This window comes from Paramisgurnus dabryanus, chromosome 23 (assembly GCF_030506205.2).
Source record: "Paramisgurnus dabryanus chromosome 23, PD_genome_1.1, whole genome shotgun sequence".
Classification (NCBI taxonomy): domain Eukaryota; kingdom Metazoa; phylum Chordata; class Actinopteri; order Cypriniformes; family Cobitidae; genus Paramisgurnus; species Paramisgurnus dabryanus.
In genome coordinates, this window is record NC_133359.1 from 11,539,258 (window position 1) to 11,557,812 (window position 18,555).

At 39.4% G+C, this 18,555-nt stretch overlaps 2 protein-coding genes across 3 annotated transcripts in view; both read right to left on the bottom strand.

Moving 5' to 3' along the window:
- celsr1b (cadherin EGF LAG seven-pass G-type receptor 1b) overlaps positions 1-12,980 on the bottom strand; it is a 64,103-nt gene extending 51,123 nt beyond the window's left edge. Inside the window, exon 1 of the mRNA XM_065291883.2 lies at positions 9,413-12,980. Within this exon, the coding sequence (XP_065147955.1) occupies positions 9,413-12,881 (3,469 nt within the window). The 5' untranslated portion in view covers positions 12,882-12,980. The remainder of the gene's footprint in view (positions 1-9,412) is intronic.
- Positions 12,981-14,534: 1,554 nt separating this feature from the next.
- Positions 14,535-18,523, bottom strand: LOC135781416 (E3 ubiquitin-protein ligase Hakai). Of its 2 annotated transcripts, none has more exons than XM_065291882.1 (6): positions 18,453-18,523; positions 17,566-17,724; positions 17,375-17,475; positions 17,198-17,281; positions 16,822-16,895; positions 14,535-15,516 (listed from the first exon to the last, which is right to left on the bottom strand). In XM_065291882.1, the coding sequence occupies exons 1-6, from the start codon at positions 18,463-18,465 to the stop codon at positions 14,544-14,546; spliced, it is 1,404 nt and encodes a 467-aa protein (XP_065147954.1). In that variant the 5' UTR covers positions 18,466-18,523; the 3' UTR covers positions 14,535-14,543. The 2 variants fall into 2 exon arrangements, with proteins under 2 accessions (XP_065147954.1, XP_065147953.1); XM_065291881.1 differs by having other exon boundaries at positions 14,535-15,531.
- Positions 18,524-18,555: the final 32 nt, after the last annotated feature.

Here is an 18,555-nt window from a genome sequence, read left to right on the forward strand (position 1 = left end):
GCTGAAGCAAAACAAACACAGAAGATCGAAGTCAGATGGAAATCGATTAATGCACTTTGCATCTTTACTAAACAATCTCTCACCAGTACAAAACGGTGATTCTTAAATAGTTTTGGCCCACCAGTTGAGAACCAGGCAGTGCTAAAGAAAGTTTTATTTAGTTTTCATTTTATAGCTGTCAAACACACACAAAACAGTCTGCAGGTATGATCTTGGAAACCCTCCAGTAAAAAGCTTACAAACCAGATGTCAAGCAATGAGCACAATTGACTTTTATAGTATTTTTTATACTATCGAGTATAATGGTGCTCCTGCTTGATTACAAATATCCCTTATTTTTCAGTACAATTTTTTTTAATACATGTTTGTAACAACCTAAGGATGATTAAATGATGACATAATTTAAATTTTGAGGTGAACTATCTCTTGTACATTACAAAAGTGTGAGTGGTCTAGTGTAATAACTAAGCCAAACTAAGTTTGCAGCACATAAAAGCAAAGCAAAACTTCCATCATTTTTATAAGTTAATAATTGCTTAGCACCATTGTCATGCCAGCAAGGTGAACAATGTCAAAATCTTCACAGTTTTACTTGGCAAGACACTTCTTTACATGACCATTGAGCTGTAACAATGTTTATAGCGAAAGTGTGTAAAGCCAAAGTCTCAAGGTTAGTTTTGTTTTTAAACACTCCACAATCTGAAAACAAATCCAAACAGAGCAGTTTTTTGGTACGGTGTATATCTAACACAATCTCATCGCAATTTATTACTATTTTAAGAGATGGCTATAATTTGTATCAATTCATATGATCTCATTTGTATGTTTTAATACAATCTGCTTTCACCCTGGTGACGTTAGGTTTATGCAACATGATCTCACGCAAAGTCAAATTGTGTAGTCACGCAAAATTGTATCAATTTATTTGTGTCCATGGCACAAAATTCAGCTTTTTTACGTGCCTTGAGCACGAATGTCTTTTTCGTGACACTCGCACAAATGTCTATAAATAGTTTCTCGTGTCCGTGGCATGGCTTTCTTTTTCATGTCATTTTATGTATTGTTTTCTTTTTTTTTCTTATTTTTAAATCATTGTCCCTTGGGGTTGATGTTAGATTTGTGGTTTGGGTAAGGATGTACTTTTATACACTGGTTTCTACTGTTTTTCTTATGCTTTTAAAACTATTCTTGCTTGGAGCTGGTGTTCGAGTTGGGGATTTGGATGTCTAAAAATGTAACAGAATGTGATTCTAACCCCAACCCCAAGCGACAATGGTAAGAAAATAGCATTCACATTATTTGTCTAGTAAATGTACTTATCTTGCAATAGTAACCCTGTACGTAACAAAGCATTCACATAACTCGTCTGGGTAATATACTAATGCCGCAATAGCTAGCCTTTCTGGAACGGAGCATATATTAAAACACAACACTGTGTGACACTTGCATTACATGCGAACAGCCCCTACGCTAATAGGATTTTGTTTCTCTCTCCCGGTCTCGTCCTCGAACATTGAGACAAACAGACCCAGTTCCGTCTGCCGTGGAGGTCAACACACCCCTTATGTACTGGCCGTCCTTCAACGTGATGCCCAGCCGATGCTGGACCAACGACCACCGACGGAACCTGTTTAATCTCCTTATCTGTTTACATACCGTTAACATCCCATATAAATATATATATACAGTCAATATATATGTATATCTCCAAAGGGTTTTTTCCCTCCTAGGACTGTTTGTTCCTCCTAGGCTAAAAAGTCAGGAGGTATTTCTCCTAGGGGGTTTTTCAACCCCAGGGAGTCAGCCGAGATTGGCTTAACTTAGCACTCTCTTGTATATGAGACATTATTAACTCTTTCACCGCCATTGACGAGATATCTCGTCAATTAAGAGAAAACGCTTCCCCGCCAATGACGAGATTTTCCGTCTTTCCGCAATACCGCTATTATCCACCAGGTGGCGCCCTTCCGCAACTTGTTAAACCCGGAAGTATTGCCCTATGGCAAGCGGCTGCATGTACGTGTCTGTTTTAAAGATCGCTCTGAATGGGATCTCTATGAAAAGTCCGTCACAAAAATTGAATTATCTCTGCTTTTTGCTCAAAATGTGTTTATAATTTTATAATTTTTTTTATTGTTTGAAAGCAGAGGGTCTGTTCTTTCATTTGGTATATTGTATGTTTATATATTTAAAGAAGAACATTTTCTGGAAGGCATTAAACTTTGGTGAAAATCATGAAAAACGCTGGCGCTGGCTGGCAACTTTTTTTTTTAAACGCTGGCGGTGAAAGAGTTAATATGCTCGCTTGTAAAGTTTATTCATAGCCGCTGTATTTTGATACTTATATTGTCTGTCGATTTTTCTGTGTTTTCCCCTGCTTTTATTAATGTAAAGCTGCTTTAAAACAATTACCAATTGTGAAAAGCGCTATATAAATAAAATTGAATTAAATAGGAAAAAATAATGAAAAAAAACTACATACTAAATGAAACAAAAAAAAAAGAAAGTCGTGCAACACACACGAAAAACTATTTATAGAAATGCAAGTGTCACAAAAAAGACATTCGTGCTCAATGCATGAAAAAATGCTGAATTTGTGCAAATTGATCAAATTTTGCGTGACTATAACACAACTTTCCGTGAGATCAGTCTGTTTTAAGGGAAGGGCTTCATTCATTTCTAGCTTTTCTTGCACCATTCACATCATACTGTAGGAATTCATACAAAAATGCCGCTTCTTAAAAGAGTCTTCCTGTAAGATCAGGTTGGCATGTCTGAAGTTAATGGGCAGTGCAATAATGACACTTCATAAAATATATGTACACTCACTCCCCTGCAAACTAATAGTGGGAGATTTAGAGATTAAGTGTTAATCTGTCCTGTAAATAATTTTGACATCAGTTGTCTGGTTATTAACTCACATGTGGAAGGCATGAAGCAAACAGCTCATGCTCCTTAAGATCATGAGTTCAAACTTCAACATCCTGATAAAAAATGTATACCTTGTAATGCACTGTAAGTTGCTCTGCATAAAAGTGTCTGCCAAATGCAAAACAGACAAATGATATCATACAAATTCATTCAGATTGTGCCATTGGACAGAGAAGTTTAACTGTGATGAAACTACTTTTTTTGTTCAATGCTGACAGAACTGAAAGGCTATTTTTGGGTGAACAATCTCTTTAAAATCAAAGTGGAATTAATGGACAAAACCAAATGCAAAAACACAAAAGGCATCAGAACTGTTTGTCTCTTTTTATTCATTCATGCTTAAATTCTTCCCTAAAAGCATGTGGGAACATTGACTTTGTCAGCTGATTGGCAGTTGGCTGGCACAACAGTAACAGAGATGACAGAAAGTTGCCAAGATCCATCTAAAACCATCAGTTAGTTAACACCAAGACCCATAGCTTGCTTCACTGGCAGTGACCACGGCAACATCAGGGCTGACGTCTGTCCCAAATATGTACAAAGCCGAGCCAATGAATGGCTGCCCATCACACAACAGACCCAGCTGAGAGAGGAGCTACTGAGCACAAACAATAGAAACTTTTTGAAAAACTTAAAAGATGAGTTGACTAACTTTCCTAATGGTAATATTCACAACTTTTTCTAAAAATAAAATAAACATACAAGTGCTATCAACAGCATCTGTGACAAAAAATGTGATTAAAATTTAAATCAAATCATTTAAGATTTATTTATGATAAGTCAAAGACCACCATGACTAACACTGTGTCCAGCTTTTAGCTCAAATAGTTTCTTTGATTGATTGTTTGTAACTTGGATGTTTCTCTCTCATCTATCCTCCCTTGCATTCCTTTCTTGGTCCCATGAAAGCTTTTTCCCTGGCATGGCTTGCGTGGAATGTGGTAGGTTGCTCTGAAAAGTTAATGAACAAAGCATCTCTCCACCGAGTAAGTGCCTGATAATGGAGACCACACCTCAGCCGGTCTTCGTGAATTTGTTGCAATTATTGTTAACATCATTTGTGATGCTCTGCTTTGATCCCTCCAAGCAGAGGGGTAACGCAAAACAGAGGATAAAGCCTTTGCTAGAGGTGTGGATTTCATGGGTTTTGCCATTAACTTTGCCCAAGGCCAAGAGACATGAAAGTGCTTCTACAATGCCTTAGTATTGAAGAGTCTGAAGCATTAATGTAAAATATTGATACAGCATAGGCTTAAAGCCTGGATTTGCAAGTGTAGCAATATAAGCACGGAGGTACTCCCTACTGCCTTTTTACTATGCAACATATTGTTTGACAGAACATGAATGTTGGACACTTATTTCTACATTTAGATGCTCCTTGAGCTTGTCCTAAAACATAAATATGGCATAATAGCTCTCCCAAAAATGATGCTTCTCTTATTATGATACTTTGAAGTATGTTTGTAACCAAACAGATTTGGGGCACTATTGACTTCCATAGGAAAAAATATATATTATGGAAGTCAATAGTGCCCCACAAACATTGACAAATATTTTTTAAAATATGTTTATTTGTGTTGAGCAGAACAATGACATTTATACAAGTTTGAACAACTTGAGGGTGCATGATTTTTGAAAAACATTTTGGAAAACTGGGGTCGGGCCGAGTACCAAAACACACTTGTAGCCAATCATCAGTAAGGGGCGTCTCTACTAACCGACATCGTTGCCTGGGTTGCGTATGTGTGGAACGGGTCTATCAAAACAAGGTCCAGATTCTATTGGGGTAGGGGAGTGGTTGTTAGGTAATTTCAAATATCAACATTCACTTTCAGATATCATGCACCCCACCTTTAATATGTTATGGTGCTTTAAATTTTTTTTAGAATTTCCTTTTCAAAGCTTTACTGATTTGAATTGAATTATTTCATTGTAGGTCTTAGGCGAATAATTCAGAGGCTTTAGGTCTAGAGAAGATAATGCCAAATTTGCCCTTTGTACCCATGCACGCTAGTGAAAACCTTCATACTCATTCCTGAGTCTTTGTTAAATAGTCTTAGGTGTCCAATGGCAACCGCTTGTGCCTGAAAATTAAAAGCAGCTCTTGAATAATGTTACAGCTAAGCCTCATTTATAAGTACTGTAATTTAACTCTGCAATTATTACCATACATTGTCTAAAAATCTGTTCAAATCTATCAAAATGTGTTCGGGAATATTGTTTAATTTTCACAGTGAACAAATCATGCATGAGTGACAAGTTTTCCGGTTGCATTCAGAATGATCCACATCTGATCTCTGCTGTTTAACCAAAAGGGCCCAACTATGTTCTTCCTATAAGATCTCAACACACAAACAGCTTTTTCTTCAGTGACAGAAATCTGCATGTGAACAATGTCTCTCCCCTCCTCGAATTTAAGAAGCCCCCCACATTTCACCCCCTCGTCTCACCCCACTTCACAAAAGGAGCCCGTGCTTCAACCCCCGGCTTGCCGTGAAACTCTTAAGAGCTGCATAATGGTTCCTCTTCACCATGGCAACGACGGCGGAGAGCCAGAGCTTTTCAAAACTCTTTTTCCCAGACTTCCTTCAGAGGACGCCCATAGGGGAACTCTAATGGGATGCCTCAGTTGCATTACCAGAGGATCTGGATTCTGAGCTTGCTAAACTCAGCTCTGGCGTTGACCACTAGTGAGTTAGCATTACAAGTGATTTGACCGATATGTAGCTGCGGGAATGAAGAAATATGCACTGCCATTAATATGACAAATGCGCAGATGACACATGCTTTGCATCAGCCGTGGCGGGAGACTTCACTTAGATGGGATGAATGAAATGCGTCAGGTTCAAAAGATAAAGATAAAAAGATCAGGGATTATGCGAGGCGCCCTACCTCTGACATTAAACTATAGAGGAAAAGTTCAGAAGATGAAGAATTAAGCACAGATGGCCTTTTTAGTAACTCACTCCCATTATCACTCAAATTCAATTGCATTCCAGATACGGCTCATGAGATTATCTCTGTGTGATGTTATATAGATGTACGCAACCATGGAGGTGAGTCAAGTTTGGAGAGTAACATTCGCTAAGTATATAGCACTACAGAGGGTGTATTATGTGTATTAACACATTCTTGTCTTAGGTACAGGTTACAACACCGAGTAATGGACAACCACACATTTACAGATGCTCTAAAGACCAAGAAACACTACAGTAAATGATTTGGGTCTGAACATCTCTACAAAAAACTTGTCTAAAATGGCAACACAATTTTATGTAAATCACACAAAAAAAATGACTTTAGCAGTCTTTTCACCGACAGGGTCACAATTGTGCTTATGTTCACTGGAGCATTTTAGGATAAATGTGAAAGAAAAGTTTAAATGGCAATGGCTGACTGATTTAGAAACCTTCTGGAAGTCAAGTGTAAAAAAACTCAGATTAACATGAGCTGGGTTTCCATTCCAACGTGAAGTGCATATTGTCAAAATTTGCTAAAAACAAACAAATGCGAATTAGGTGCGTTTCCGTTAAGTTGTCTGAGCGAATGATGGTGGTATTGGTAACCTAGTAACTAACAGTAAACAAAAAAGGCACACTTGGAAAATGGAGACAGGACTGCATGTAGTCAGCGCGGGAAAAAAACATCAAGCGGATGACGTCAAAGTACCACGTGAGCTAGTTGAAATAAGACTTCTCCATATGATTTCTCGAATCGAACTCGCAGTACTTTGACGTCATCCACCTGTCGTTTCTTTTGGCGAAGTCGAACAATCAGCTGATACAGCTAGACAATCAGTCAGGTGGGTTAAATGTTCGCTACGTCAGAATATATTTGGCAGATGCGTTTCCATCTCCCATTATTCGCATTTAAGGGGGTCGCACACCGGACGCGCAGCTCAGCTCGGCGCCGTTCTAAAAAAATCAAACACATTGGTTTCTATGAGTATACGCCTCAGGAAGTTGCTCAAATCCCTGTCGCGCCACAGAGTGCCACTCACATAGTTTAACATTAAATAACATCATATTTGTCCCAAATCATTAATGATTAACATTGGCTGCTATATTTTGCATTTAGAAGTAGAAGCTATCTGACTAGCTTGCGCTATTTAATGTGCACTTCCGATGTACGATACCTCCGAGTTGTCCTAGACCGAACGTGGCACAACGCACGTCTGGTGTGCGACCCCATTTACTCTTTTTTTGCATACGGTAAGTCAAGAAGCGAGCATAAAAACTTTTTGGCAAATTAAGAAATTCAAAATGTATTCAAAATTTGACATTTCCATCACTCGCTTTGATACTTCAACATGCGCATAAAATCATGGTGATAAAAATATTGCAAGTAGTTGCGTTTCCATTACAGTTCAAACTGCGCAAGTCGAAAAAATCGCACTAAAACCTTGTAATCATAGGGGAACCATTTTTAATGCTATATAGCACCTATAAAGCACCTATGAAGAACCATCCGAGGGTGATAGCACCACTACAGCACCAGATATGGTTCTATATAGCACAATATGGTTCTACACAGGTGCTATATGGCACTTAAAATGGTTCCCCTATGATTACAAGCCAATTAACCACTTTTAGTGCTATTTAGCACCTTTTGTTTACAGAGTGAATGGATAGGTGGCAATTTCTCATAAACTCTCATATATCGCAAACATTTTTTTTTGCATTTACAAGTAACCAGAAGTCACATGATCAGTCTTTAAATATGGCTAGGTATGTTTGATTGGAGGACAAGACAGAAGAGGTGTGTTCTATTTCATGTGGCATCACAAGAACGGTCCGTCAAAGCGCATGACATCAAAATATTACATCAGGAGTCGACTGCTCTACATGCTTTTGAGTCGCTCTCACTGTATTTTGATGCTATCCGCAAGTCGGTCTGCACTGGGCAGTTTGAAGTCGAACACACCCAACAAAATTATGTTTTAGTCACATAATATCCATTAATGGAAATAATGTCATTAAGCAATAGTTTTTTGTTGACATTTAGAAAATAATACTCAAGTTTTGTGCAAAATATTTAATGGAAACACAGAAGATAGCTTTTAGAAAAGTGTTGTAGCTCTAAATTTAGCACTTTTCAGATGTCCACAACGTTTAAACCATGGAGGAACATTTAGTGTTTATTAAGTTTTTGCTCTATAATGATTGTGGTTTAATAATATTTTAATGAGGGCGGGTGTAGCTTTCCAGAAACCTTGCAGAACTAACAATGAACAAGACTTCATGCAAACCTCAGACGTGAGTAATGTTTGTGTCCTCCCTCCGCTGTCATGCAGCTTTACCATGAAGTTATGCGTCTCTCACATTACTCACACTAGGCACATGGAATTTCACCAAATCAAATGCCGGAAAGTATGAAAACTTAAGAGAACCACATGAAAGGAAGAAGATGTTGGTTCTGTAAGCTGTGAGATCCACATCACGACCAACAACAATAGTAATCAAATCAGCACCAAAGATCTGAAGTTGTATCGGTGTACACAGGAGTTTTAAAGGATCTTCAAATAATCCCCAACATTTTCTTGTCAATTTTGACATTCTATACAAGACAAACAAGTTTTATCGCTGTGACTCAATGAAAAGCCATCGCTTCATGGACAGCTCTAATCCCAGTATCACGTGATGTCCTGTTGGGACTTGTAACATGGTTTGAAGCCTATATATGGATTTCCCATAGATAAACATAATTTTACCTTTTTGATTCATTTTATAACCAAGAGGCAAGTTACAGCTTGGGAACAAAGACTAACTAGAAAAATCACATGTCAAATTGAAGCCCACTTTGACACATGATCAGTCACTGTCTAATATGGACATCCAGTAAGCTTGGCTCCTGGGAAAATGTATGTGAAACTAACAACCCTGACAGGTAAGAGGTTTAATTTCTCCAAAAGAAAAGGGTTCATTAACTTAAATTCATGTTACTACACGATGGATGTTAGTGAGTAGTGACAGAACTTCTGGACTTAGGGTGAACAAAAGTTAATTTGAAAATAGCTGGGAAGAAACTGATTTAGATATCCAATCACTTCTACTGCCAATCCACGGTATTTGTCTCATATCTGTGACAGTTAAACTCCTAATATGACCTGTAGGATAGCTTCTCAAAAATATCATATCACCATGCTGCAGACAACACAGCAAAGTCTTAAAATCACTTTAAGCATGATAATTGTTACCATGGATAAGCTCACTAGGGAGCGTCAACAAACGTGCAAAAGCAGAGACACAGTGAGGCTATAAAAATAAATTCAAAGATTGACACACTTGAGATCCCACAAGTAAACAGATCACCACTAAACACTTTAAAGAAAGCAATTATCACGGTGGGGAAAATAATGCCCACACAAATCCTTTTATACTGTTGCAGGCAACCAGCAAAGCAGATGTAGAAAAAAATCTTAAACTACTACATATATATTGCCAAAAACTTACACGTGGTATCATTAGAATGCGACTCTCACCTGAAACTGTCACTCTCATTGTGGCCTCAAGAGGCCTGTTGTTATCCAGGTCCTTGCTCAACTTAAGTTCCCCAGTATTTTGGTTAAGAATAAGGAGATTAAGCTCATTCCCCTCAACAAATGTGTAGAGGAGCTTATCAGACACATCTGGATCGCGTGCAGGAACCTTTCCGATGACTCCTGTGGGAAAGCTGTTGGACTTATTGGTGATATAATTGTTGAAAATTATCTCAAAGTCTTGCAGCAGGGGGTCGTTGTCATTGACGTCAACTAGGAGGACATGTACGGTGGCCCGACTGACAAGTGGGGCGGAGGTGGCCTGGACCACTATTATGTACTCCATCTTGGTCTCGTAGTCTAGGTCGGTAAGGGCAATAAGATCTCCGCTGAAGATGTCAAGCTGAAAGACCTCAGGGATATTGCCTTCAACAATCTGGTAGAGGATCTGGGCGTTAGTCCCTTCATCTGGGTCCGTAGCACTTATACGGGCCAAAGTGGAGCCTACTGCACTATTTTCCTCTACGTAAATATACAGCTCATCCTTCTCGAACACCGGAGCATTGTCGTTTATGTCCAGCACGGACACATGGATGTCCACAGCAGCTTTCAAAGGGGGAACACCTTTGTCAACCGCAAAAGCCTTGAGGCTATAGGCCGCTACATTTTCCCTGTCTAGCTTCCGGGCCGTTCTGATGATCCCAGAATAAGGCTCAATAAAGAAGTCCCCCTCTCCATCATCGCCTCCCTGAAAAGTGTAGCTTAGTCTACCATTAGGGCCAGAGTCACGGTCTGAAGCAGAGACCTGGAGCACACTGGTGTACACCGGTGCATCCTCAAATACATTACCCTGGTAAATGTCCCTGGGGAACCTGGGTGCATTGTCGTTAGCATCAAGAACGATGATCTCCACGTAGGTGGTGTCCGATTTCTGGGGAATGCCGTTGTCTCGTGCGATGATGGCTAGCGTGTAGGACGCCTGATCTTCATAGTCGATCTCGATTTGAGTTGTAATGGCACCAGTATCAGGATCAATCTTGAACTGTGGCACATTGTCCTCCATCATGTAAGTGATACGGGCGTTTTCCCCAGTGTCCTCATCTGTGGCACTTATTACAACAACAGTGGAACCAACAGGCTGGTCTTCGCTCACTAAGACCTGGTAGTTGGCACTCTGAAACACGGGACGATGAGTGTTGGCGTCGGTGACGTTAATGTACACCTGAGCTGTATCATGGCGCGTACCATCCGAAGCTGTGATTGTTAGGACGTACTGACGTTCTTGTTTGTAGTCCAGGGGTAATGCTAAAGTTATTAACCCAGCTCCGCTCTGACTAGTGATGGCAAACCTGTTGCGTGTGTTCCCATTTGATATCTGGTATGTCACCACACTGTTTACATCTCTATCTATAGCTGTGACCGTAAGCACATTGGTACCCACAACAGCATCCTCGTTAACCTTTAGGTTATATAGATGCTGCGTGAAGGTGGGGACATTATCATTTACATCCAGTATAGAGATGCTAACGCTAGCTGAGGATGACATGGTAGGAATCCCATGATCGCTTGCTTCTACGCCAAAGCTATAAAACTCAGTAGTTTCCCTGTCAAGCTCAGAGCAAACTGTGATCCACCCGGTGTTGTTATTGATGACGAACGGAAAGCCGGGTGACGTGTCGGTCAGCTTGTACTCCAAATGAGCATTGTCGCCCGAATCAGCATCGATAGCTTGAATGTGCATCACGGAGTAGCCAACAGGAACATTTTCTAACACTGAAGCTTGAAAGGGTGTGCTGACAAACATGGGGGAATTATCGTTAACATCCACCACTTGGATAACCACCATACCTGTCCCATCAATATTAGGGGGGCGCCCCCCATCTTGTGCCTTCACACGGAGCGTATACTCCCTTATCATCTCATAATCTAGGGGGCTGACAACGTCAATGACTCCTGTGGGGGAATTTATATAAAACTGGCCCTTTACATTCCCACTAATGATGCTGTAATGGACTTTAGCATTGTTTCCAGCATCTTTATCGGTGGCCTTCACCACAGCCACTTGCGAGTTTACAGCGATGTTTTCTGGGACCTGAACTAAATATCTCTTCTCACTAAACTGTGGGTTATTATCATTCTCATCCTCTATAGAGATGTGAACCGTCGCCGTAGCGGTGCGCGGACCGGGCTCTTTGCCCTGGTCGTTGGCTTCAACTATGAGCTTGTAATGGGTTTTGAACTCTCGATCCGGACTGACTCTGGTTTTGACCAACCCGTTCCTGGGATCGATTTCAAAGGACGAATTCATCTCATTATAATTGACTATCTTATAAATTGTATTGGCATTGGAGGGTGCATCTCCATCGGTAGCCCTAATGGTTATGACTTCAAAGCCCACGTCAACATTTTCACGAATGCTAACTCTATACTCAGTCTGTTCAAAGACTGGCGAGTGGTCGTTGGTATCGCTCACTGTGATCGTAAGATATGCGATTGCTGATCTTTTTGGGATGCCCATATCCGTTGCAGTAACTTTGAACACGTGGGTATCTTTAAGCTCCCTGTCTAAAGGTTGCAGGGTTGTTATACCACCAGTTTCAGGGTTTATCTGAAACAAATGGTTAGATCTGCTGTCAAAAAGGGCTTCCATATCGTATTCAACAACACCAGCGTCTCCATCATCTGCGTCAAAGGCTTTGAGCGTAATGACGCGCGTTCCCGAGGGCTCGTTCTCAGGCACGGATACTTGGTAGTTTGGCAGCTGAAACTGAGGTGCGGAGTTCACGTTTCGTTTTTGACGTTTAGCCCACGAGTCCAGGGGCTGTTTATCATTTTGTATTTTATTTAAATGTAGTTTGACGTCTACAAGTAATGTGCTATTTTGAGAGTTAGCTATTAAACAAAATAATTTCACCTCAGTGTTTGGCAAACAGAGTTTTGCGCTCGCGTCAGTATGTTTGTCTTTTTCCACGCACCTACCACGAGACATTTGTGCAGTCCGCATGGATAAAGGTAAATGTTCATAGATGTTTATATGAAAGGAGTCCAAAGAAATACACGTTTCGTATCCATACTGAAGATGCATATAAACAGGATTAGGGTTTTTTCTTTTGTATTTAATAAAGCAGTTCTGACCATGCACGAATGTGTTAAAATGAACCAATACGAAGTTTTCAGAAAGCAGTGATTTTATCCGCACATACAGTGGTGATGGATTTTCCTCAAAACGCATGCAGTCAACTTTACGCGCGAGTGATATCCTCCCGTTACTTTTCTCTATCTCCAAAACGAGTCGGATAGACTTCGGTGTTAGATGTCTGTCGATGTTGTACACCCATTCCGGTCCGATTGATACATTTGCCAATGTCACGCCGGGTCGCAGGGTTTCCCATAGATGTAAATCTAAGCATCCAAACTTTGGGACATGATGAATAAGTAATCCAAAGCACATCCATATCATTGGTAATTCCATGACTCAATTCATCCAAACAATCCAGAAAGTCTGCAAAATCCCAACCATTCCTGTGACGTAAAAGTGCATATTGGGTCAAAGCATGTTTGTTTGGGTAGAGGAGCGGGGATCACAGTGAACTGCACTGATAAGTTTAAATGAGAAACATGACTCCGCCCCTCCCCGCCCACAATCATTTGCATAGACCGGTTCATGTGCGCATTCTGATTTTGAAATATCCAATGAGCTCGAACGGAGCAGGTTATATTTTTGGCAGTGTTTTACGATTTCATTTTACAATCCTTAAAAAATTCAAACAATCATATATTTATAACACTTACATACTTACACATAAAATATTTATATTTTAAACTTAGATTTCCTGTCACTGTACTTTTTGGTGTTTTAAAATACTATTGTAATACTTAACATATCTAATTCAATTAACTCAACTTTATATATCATTATAAACTTAATTTTTATATTTAAATATTTAGTTGATATCATCATCATCTTGTAAGATCGCATTTTTTTCCTTCTGTATTTTTTTTTTCGTTTTAATGTCTTGTTTTAAATCCAATTTAAATAATGTAGGTATTTTCACTATAAACAACTTCTTTACGTAAATATTCAATTATTCTCCACATACATTTTCACTTTAACTCGGCCTATTTCCACATTAAAAAAATGCTGTAGTATGGATTTACTAGAAAACTAGTAAAATTCCTAGATACAATAATGTTTTTGAACCTTACCAAAGTAAATATTAAAATTTATCAAAGTATTTACTAGAGTTTATCAATTCATTATAGTAAATACTTACAGAATACTATAATAAACACTGACAATGAATAGTTATTACTATAATATACTACAATTTTCTACATCGTACTGTACAATACTAAAGTATACTACAGAAGTTTTTCATGTCAGTTGTTACAGGAATAACTACAGTCGCAAAAATATTAAGCATACTTAAAATGCATTTCGCATTAATCTTGCTTTGATTTGTTAAACCACAATACGAAGTAGCATAGAATGGGATTTTGTTTACATACATTTACATACAATGCATGATGATAATGATCTACAACAGCTCTTGATTAAGTGCGCCCCCTTGAGGATAAAACTGATATGGGTTATTCTTACTGTCTTAGTGGAACACAAAATTACACGTTAAAATACAATATTAGATAGTTTTAATAGACAATACAGATTTAAATGTCTCTTAGGGGAGCCCATAGCACTGCATGTGCACCAAACACAAAGGACATTTTTCCAGATATTGTTGATATTTTGATCAAAAAAGCAACAGAAATATCATTGACCCACAATTTCTAATATTAAAGTTAACATGATTCAAATGTTTATGGATGAAAAAGTGAAAGCCAAAAATCCAAAAATTAAATTCCACATGATCAAGTGTCATTTATTGCAGTTGTTGGGTACAATATAATTTAAAATGTTTAAAATTTAGTTGTTGTGTTAATAATGATCTTAGTTTGCATTTTTTTCAACTATTCAGTTCTTTAATATTCAATGAAACACCCTGATAGAGGGACAAATACAAAATAGTTATCATTAAAGACACATGGTGATGCTCAGACAGTTTACTTAATCCAGTAGATGACACAATCAACACTTCATCTGTGTGACAGAGTTGACACACATGTGGGCAGGATGCTACTGGTAATATGGTCTGTAACGTGACTGATCCGGGTGGTGTGGCCCTGGCATCTGTCCCTGTGGTGGAGGGCCCTGCATACGAGGTGGATGAGGGCCACACGGATTGGGCCACATCCCTGGGCTCATACCTCCTGGTTGGGTAAACGGAGGGCTAAGAGTGCCTTGGTCCTGTGGCATGGAGTTTGGGTTATAGTGGTGAGGAGGAGGTGGACCTCCATGTTGGGGAATCGGACCAGGTGGTGGATGACTCATATAAGGTGGCATTTGGTTGATGATGTGTCCGGGTGGAGGGGTGATTGGTGGGGGAGCTGTTGACATGGGTGGTGCTTGGTTATAAACCATGTGAGGTGTGGCCGAGCCCTGGGGTGGATGTTGCATTGGGATGTTGAGAGGGCGCGGTGGTGGCGGCGGCCCGTAATGCGGTTGTTGTGGGGGAGGCATTATGTGGTGCGGATGGGATACCACAGGTTGGCTGGAATAGTCACCGGGGTGAAGGTGTGGAGGTGGACCGGGTGGCGTCTGTGGGTGGGGCTCACGGGGGGAGGGGTTCCCAGAGTCATCGTGGATGGGCACTGTGATGAGGTTGCTATGCGTGCGTGTAGTTACGGTGGAAATCCGGAAGGTCTCCGGGGGAAGAGGCCGCTGGGAAGGTCCCAGATCTGAAGAAGAGGGTGAGACTGGCAGTGGCTGGTTGTAAGCATCGTGTAGAGGGGGAGGATGCAGAGGGTGCCCCTTGGTCAGGTGGGGTGGTGGAGGTAGCCGGAAGCGGTCTTGTGGATCTGAGGCCATGGTTGGGTGCAGCGGGTCTGGCCGAGAGCTTCCAGATTTGCTGGCCCTCATGTGGCGATGGTTAATGTGGGCCTGTAGATCTCGCTGTGAGAGGTAGGTACGTTTACAGCCTTGCACAATGTTGCACATGTATAGTGAACCCCGCTGGCACTGCTCGATGCGCTGGACGGGATCCGTGCAGCTGTAGAGAGAGAAACTGAACTTAGGATTTAGTAGGGGAAGTGGACTTATTACAAACACATATACTATTACACTGATTTCCATTTATTTTGGGAGATAAAGAAAGATCTGTCACATCTAAGCAGATCTATGTCTAGCATGAGACTATCTTTGCATGATAATGCAATATATAAGTAATTTTAAAATCAATATGAAATTAAATTCACTCTGTTAGCTTTTAAAGGGATAGTTACAAAAAAAATGAAAATTCTGTCAATTTTTCACTATATTGTTGTTACAAACTTGTATAAATTTCTTTGTTTTGATGAACACAAAGGAATATATTTTAAGGAATGTTTGTAATCAAACCGATCATGAGCCCTATTCACTTCCATAGTAGGATAAAAGAATACTATGGAAGTAAATGGGGCTCATGAATGGTAACAAATATATTCCTCAAAATATCTTCAATCAGAACAAAGAAATTTATAGGCAACAACATGAGATTGAGTAAATGATGGCAGAATTTTAATTTTTGGGTTTACCGTATGTTTAATCTAATTTATTTCAACAAAAAATGGCTACATTTTGATATGTTATGCCAAGATTTTAGATTCCAACATCAATCCTGCACAACATTTTTAATTATGCAATAAATGAAGAATTCAGATGCAAAACACTCAAAGTGTGCATGCCATGTTTTCCTTTTTTATAAATCAGGCACTTATATTTAGGCTTAGTAATTACACTTTAATGGCAATAAAAATTGGTCTGTAATTAAAATGTCTTATTTTCACAAATGTCAGTGTAGTCATTTCATTGGTATTTAACTTGACTGAATGGAATTGGACTGTCTTTCACTGCAAAACCCTCTAAGTGCATACAAACTTTTTTTGGCAAAAACCCCCACTTTAAAAAAAATCCACTTCTTAGGACTAGATAAAGTATACAGTTTCAAAATCACTAAAGATGCAACTAGAAATATTGCACTTGTCAGATTTGAAAATGTAAAATTAAAGAAACTGAACCACATATTAGGGAGAGCTGGGATGCTTGTAGCTGCCACATGTGTGTTGTATTCAGGTCCAAGTACTCACAAACCCAAGTTTAAATGTGATACTCGGTCATTTCACATTCGCTTTCCATGCACTTTGAGGACTTGCTGAAAAATCAGCGTGGGGTTTACCATGTACTTTGTGCCGAGAGCATCCGATTAATATCTTTAGCTCATTTTGGACAGAGGTTGCATTTAGAGGCTTTTGCATCTGTGCTCTTTATATATACATTTGTTGAATGTTGGGTTGCAATTGAATAGGAGAAATCTTACCCAGGGCACGTCTTGTCACATTTCTTCTCATAGTGTACTGCACAATCATAGCAGAAAACATGTTTACAGGGAATCTATTAAAAAGAGACACAAACATCACAATTCACGTTTTCAATGAGATCTCTCCAACAGTGCAAAGCTTTCTTTTAGGCATGGTCACATTTATCACTGCACTGTGATATTTCATAGGCTTTATTCAATAATCTCATTGGGAATCTGTGTAATGAAGATTTTTATCTCATAGACTTATGGTGGCAATGAATTTGACAGATAAATCTGCAGTATTGACCATTAGCAAGTTGCTTGCTTCAGTAATCTCATAATGCAATGTAAATGTGACTGTGCCTATAAGGACGCAACTGACAATCTCTCTTACCATTCGTCCATAGATCTTTATTGGCAGGCCACATTTGTCACAAAAATGAACCGGAGTGTCATCTTTTGCTCCTACTAAATTCAGCTGAGGAAATCGTGAGAGTATCACTTTGTGTTATTTACAATAAAACAAACAATGAAATGATGACCTAAAAATGTGAATAAATAAATGCATCACCTTATAATCCCAGAATATGGGTTGAGGGTATCTGCGCTGGTTTCCGTAAGCATCTCCAGATTTGCACTCAAACCTTTCATCCTGTTTATAACTGAACGACTCTATAGAAAAACAGTAAACATATAAGTGCTACTAATAGATATGAATGAGTTAAAATCTTATCCACAACCATTTACTGTAGTAGAACCAACCTTCATCACTTTTTGAGTGCAGTCTGGTAGTGGTTCGCTGGGGTCGGGCAGCTGGTTTGCCTCTTATCGACTGTTTAGACAGCAACTTGATCGGGATCTGCCTGCGAACATCAAGACCTCCAAGTGCCACTGAACCATCAGTTCCTTGAAGGTCATTGTCTGCCAATGCATCAACAGGACTTTAGTGTCATCTTCGCTTGCATGTATAAATTAGAAAAATTGTTAGTAACAATTTGTAAAACACTGAAAGTTAGCAACGCAAATGACATAGGTTTGATCCCCAGGGAAGACATACATTTTAATAAAATGTCCAGTAATGCACTTTAAGTCGACCTAAATAAATACATACAAATATTATTAAGACAAACCTATAACCCAATGCATAAAATACAAACTAACAACAAACTAACTTGTTATTCTGCAAAGACAACCGCAATATTTTGTCACGGGACGCATACAATGCATAATCAGATCAATGTAATAATACAAAGTATGAAACATGGACAGACATAGGAAGTGACTTTAGTGGGAAGAGCATTTGATCAGCCTTCAATGAAACGGCACGCTAATAGTAAGTTATACCACTTTAAATAGCAACTAACAGATATGAAAATGTTAAAGTATTTGTCCGGAGCTCTAATACTCAAAGGTTTGTGTGAACCTGTCACTTGCTGGGCAGCACGCTAACAGTAAGTTGTTTACTAATGGCAGCGCAGGCTAGCTGGCTACATCAACAAATGCGATTATTGCAATTTTTCACTAGCGTTTTATATACAACATGACTTTCGACAATATTAACGCGTATGTGTGTTTCATTCGAAAACATCACGGGTATTTAATACGTGTAACTGTTTAAGGATAATCAGTTTAATTAGCGTGTAGCTCACCATTTTGGTCCATGACTTGAAGCTAAGCATGCTGGGGGGAAATGATGGGCGTGGCTTCGTGTGTTTTGTCGCTCAAGGCTGCGCAGAGTTTACGCATACTTTA

Excerpts from the sequence above, each read along its gene's own strand:
- LOC135781416 (XM_065291881.1), bottom strand. Across the intron at positions 17,476-17,565 it reads GCACTCAAAAAGTGATGAAG|AGTCGTTCAGTTATAAACAG; the intron begins GTTGGTTCTACT and ends GTTTTTCTATAG. Across the intron at positions 16,896-17,197 it reads TAAAGATCTATGGACGAATG|ATTCCCTGTAAACATGTTTT; the intron begins GTAAGAGAGATT and ends TCTTTTTAATAG.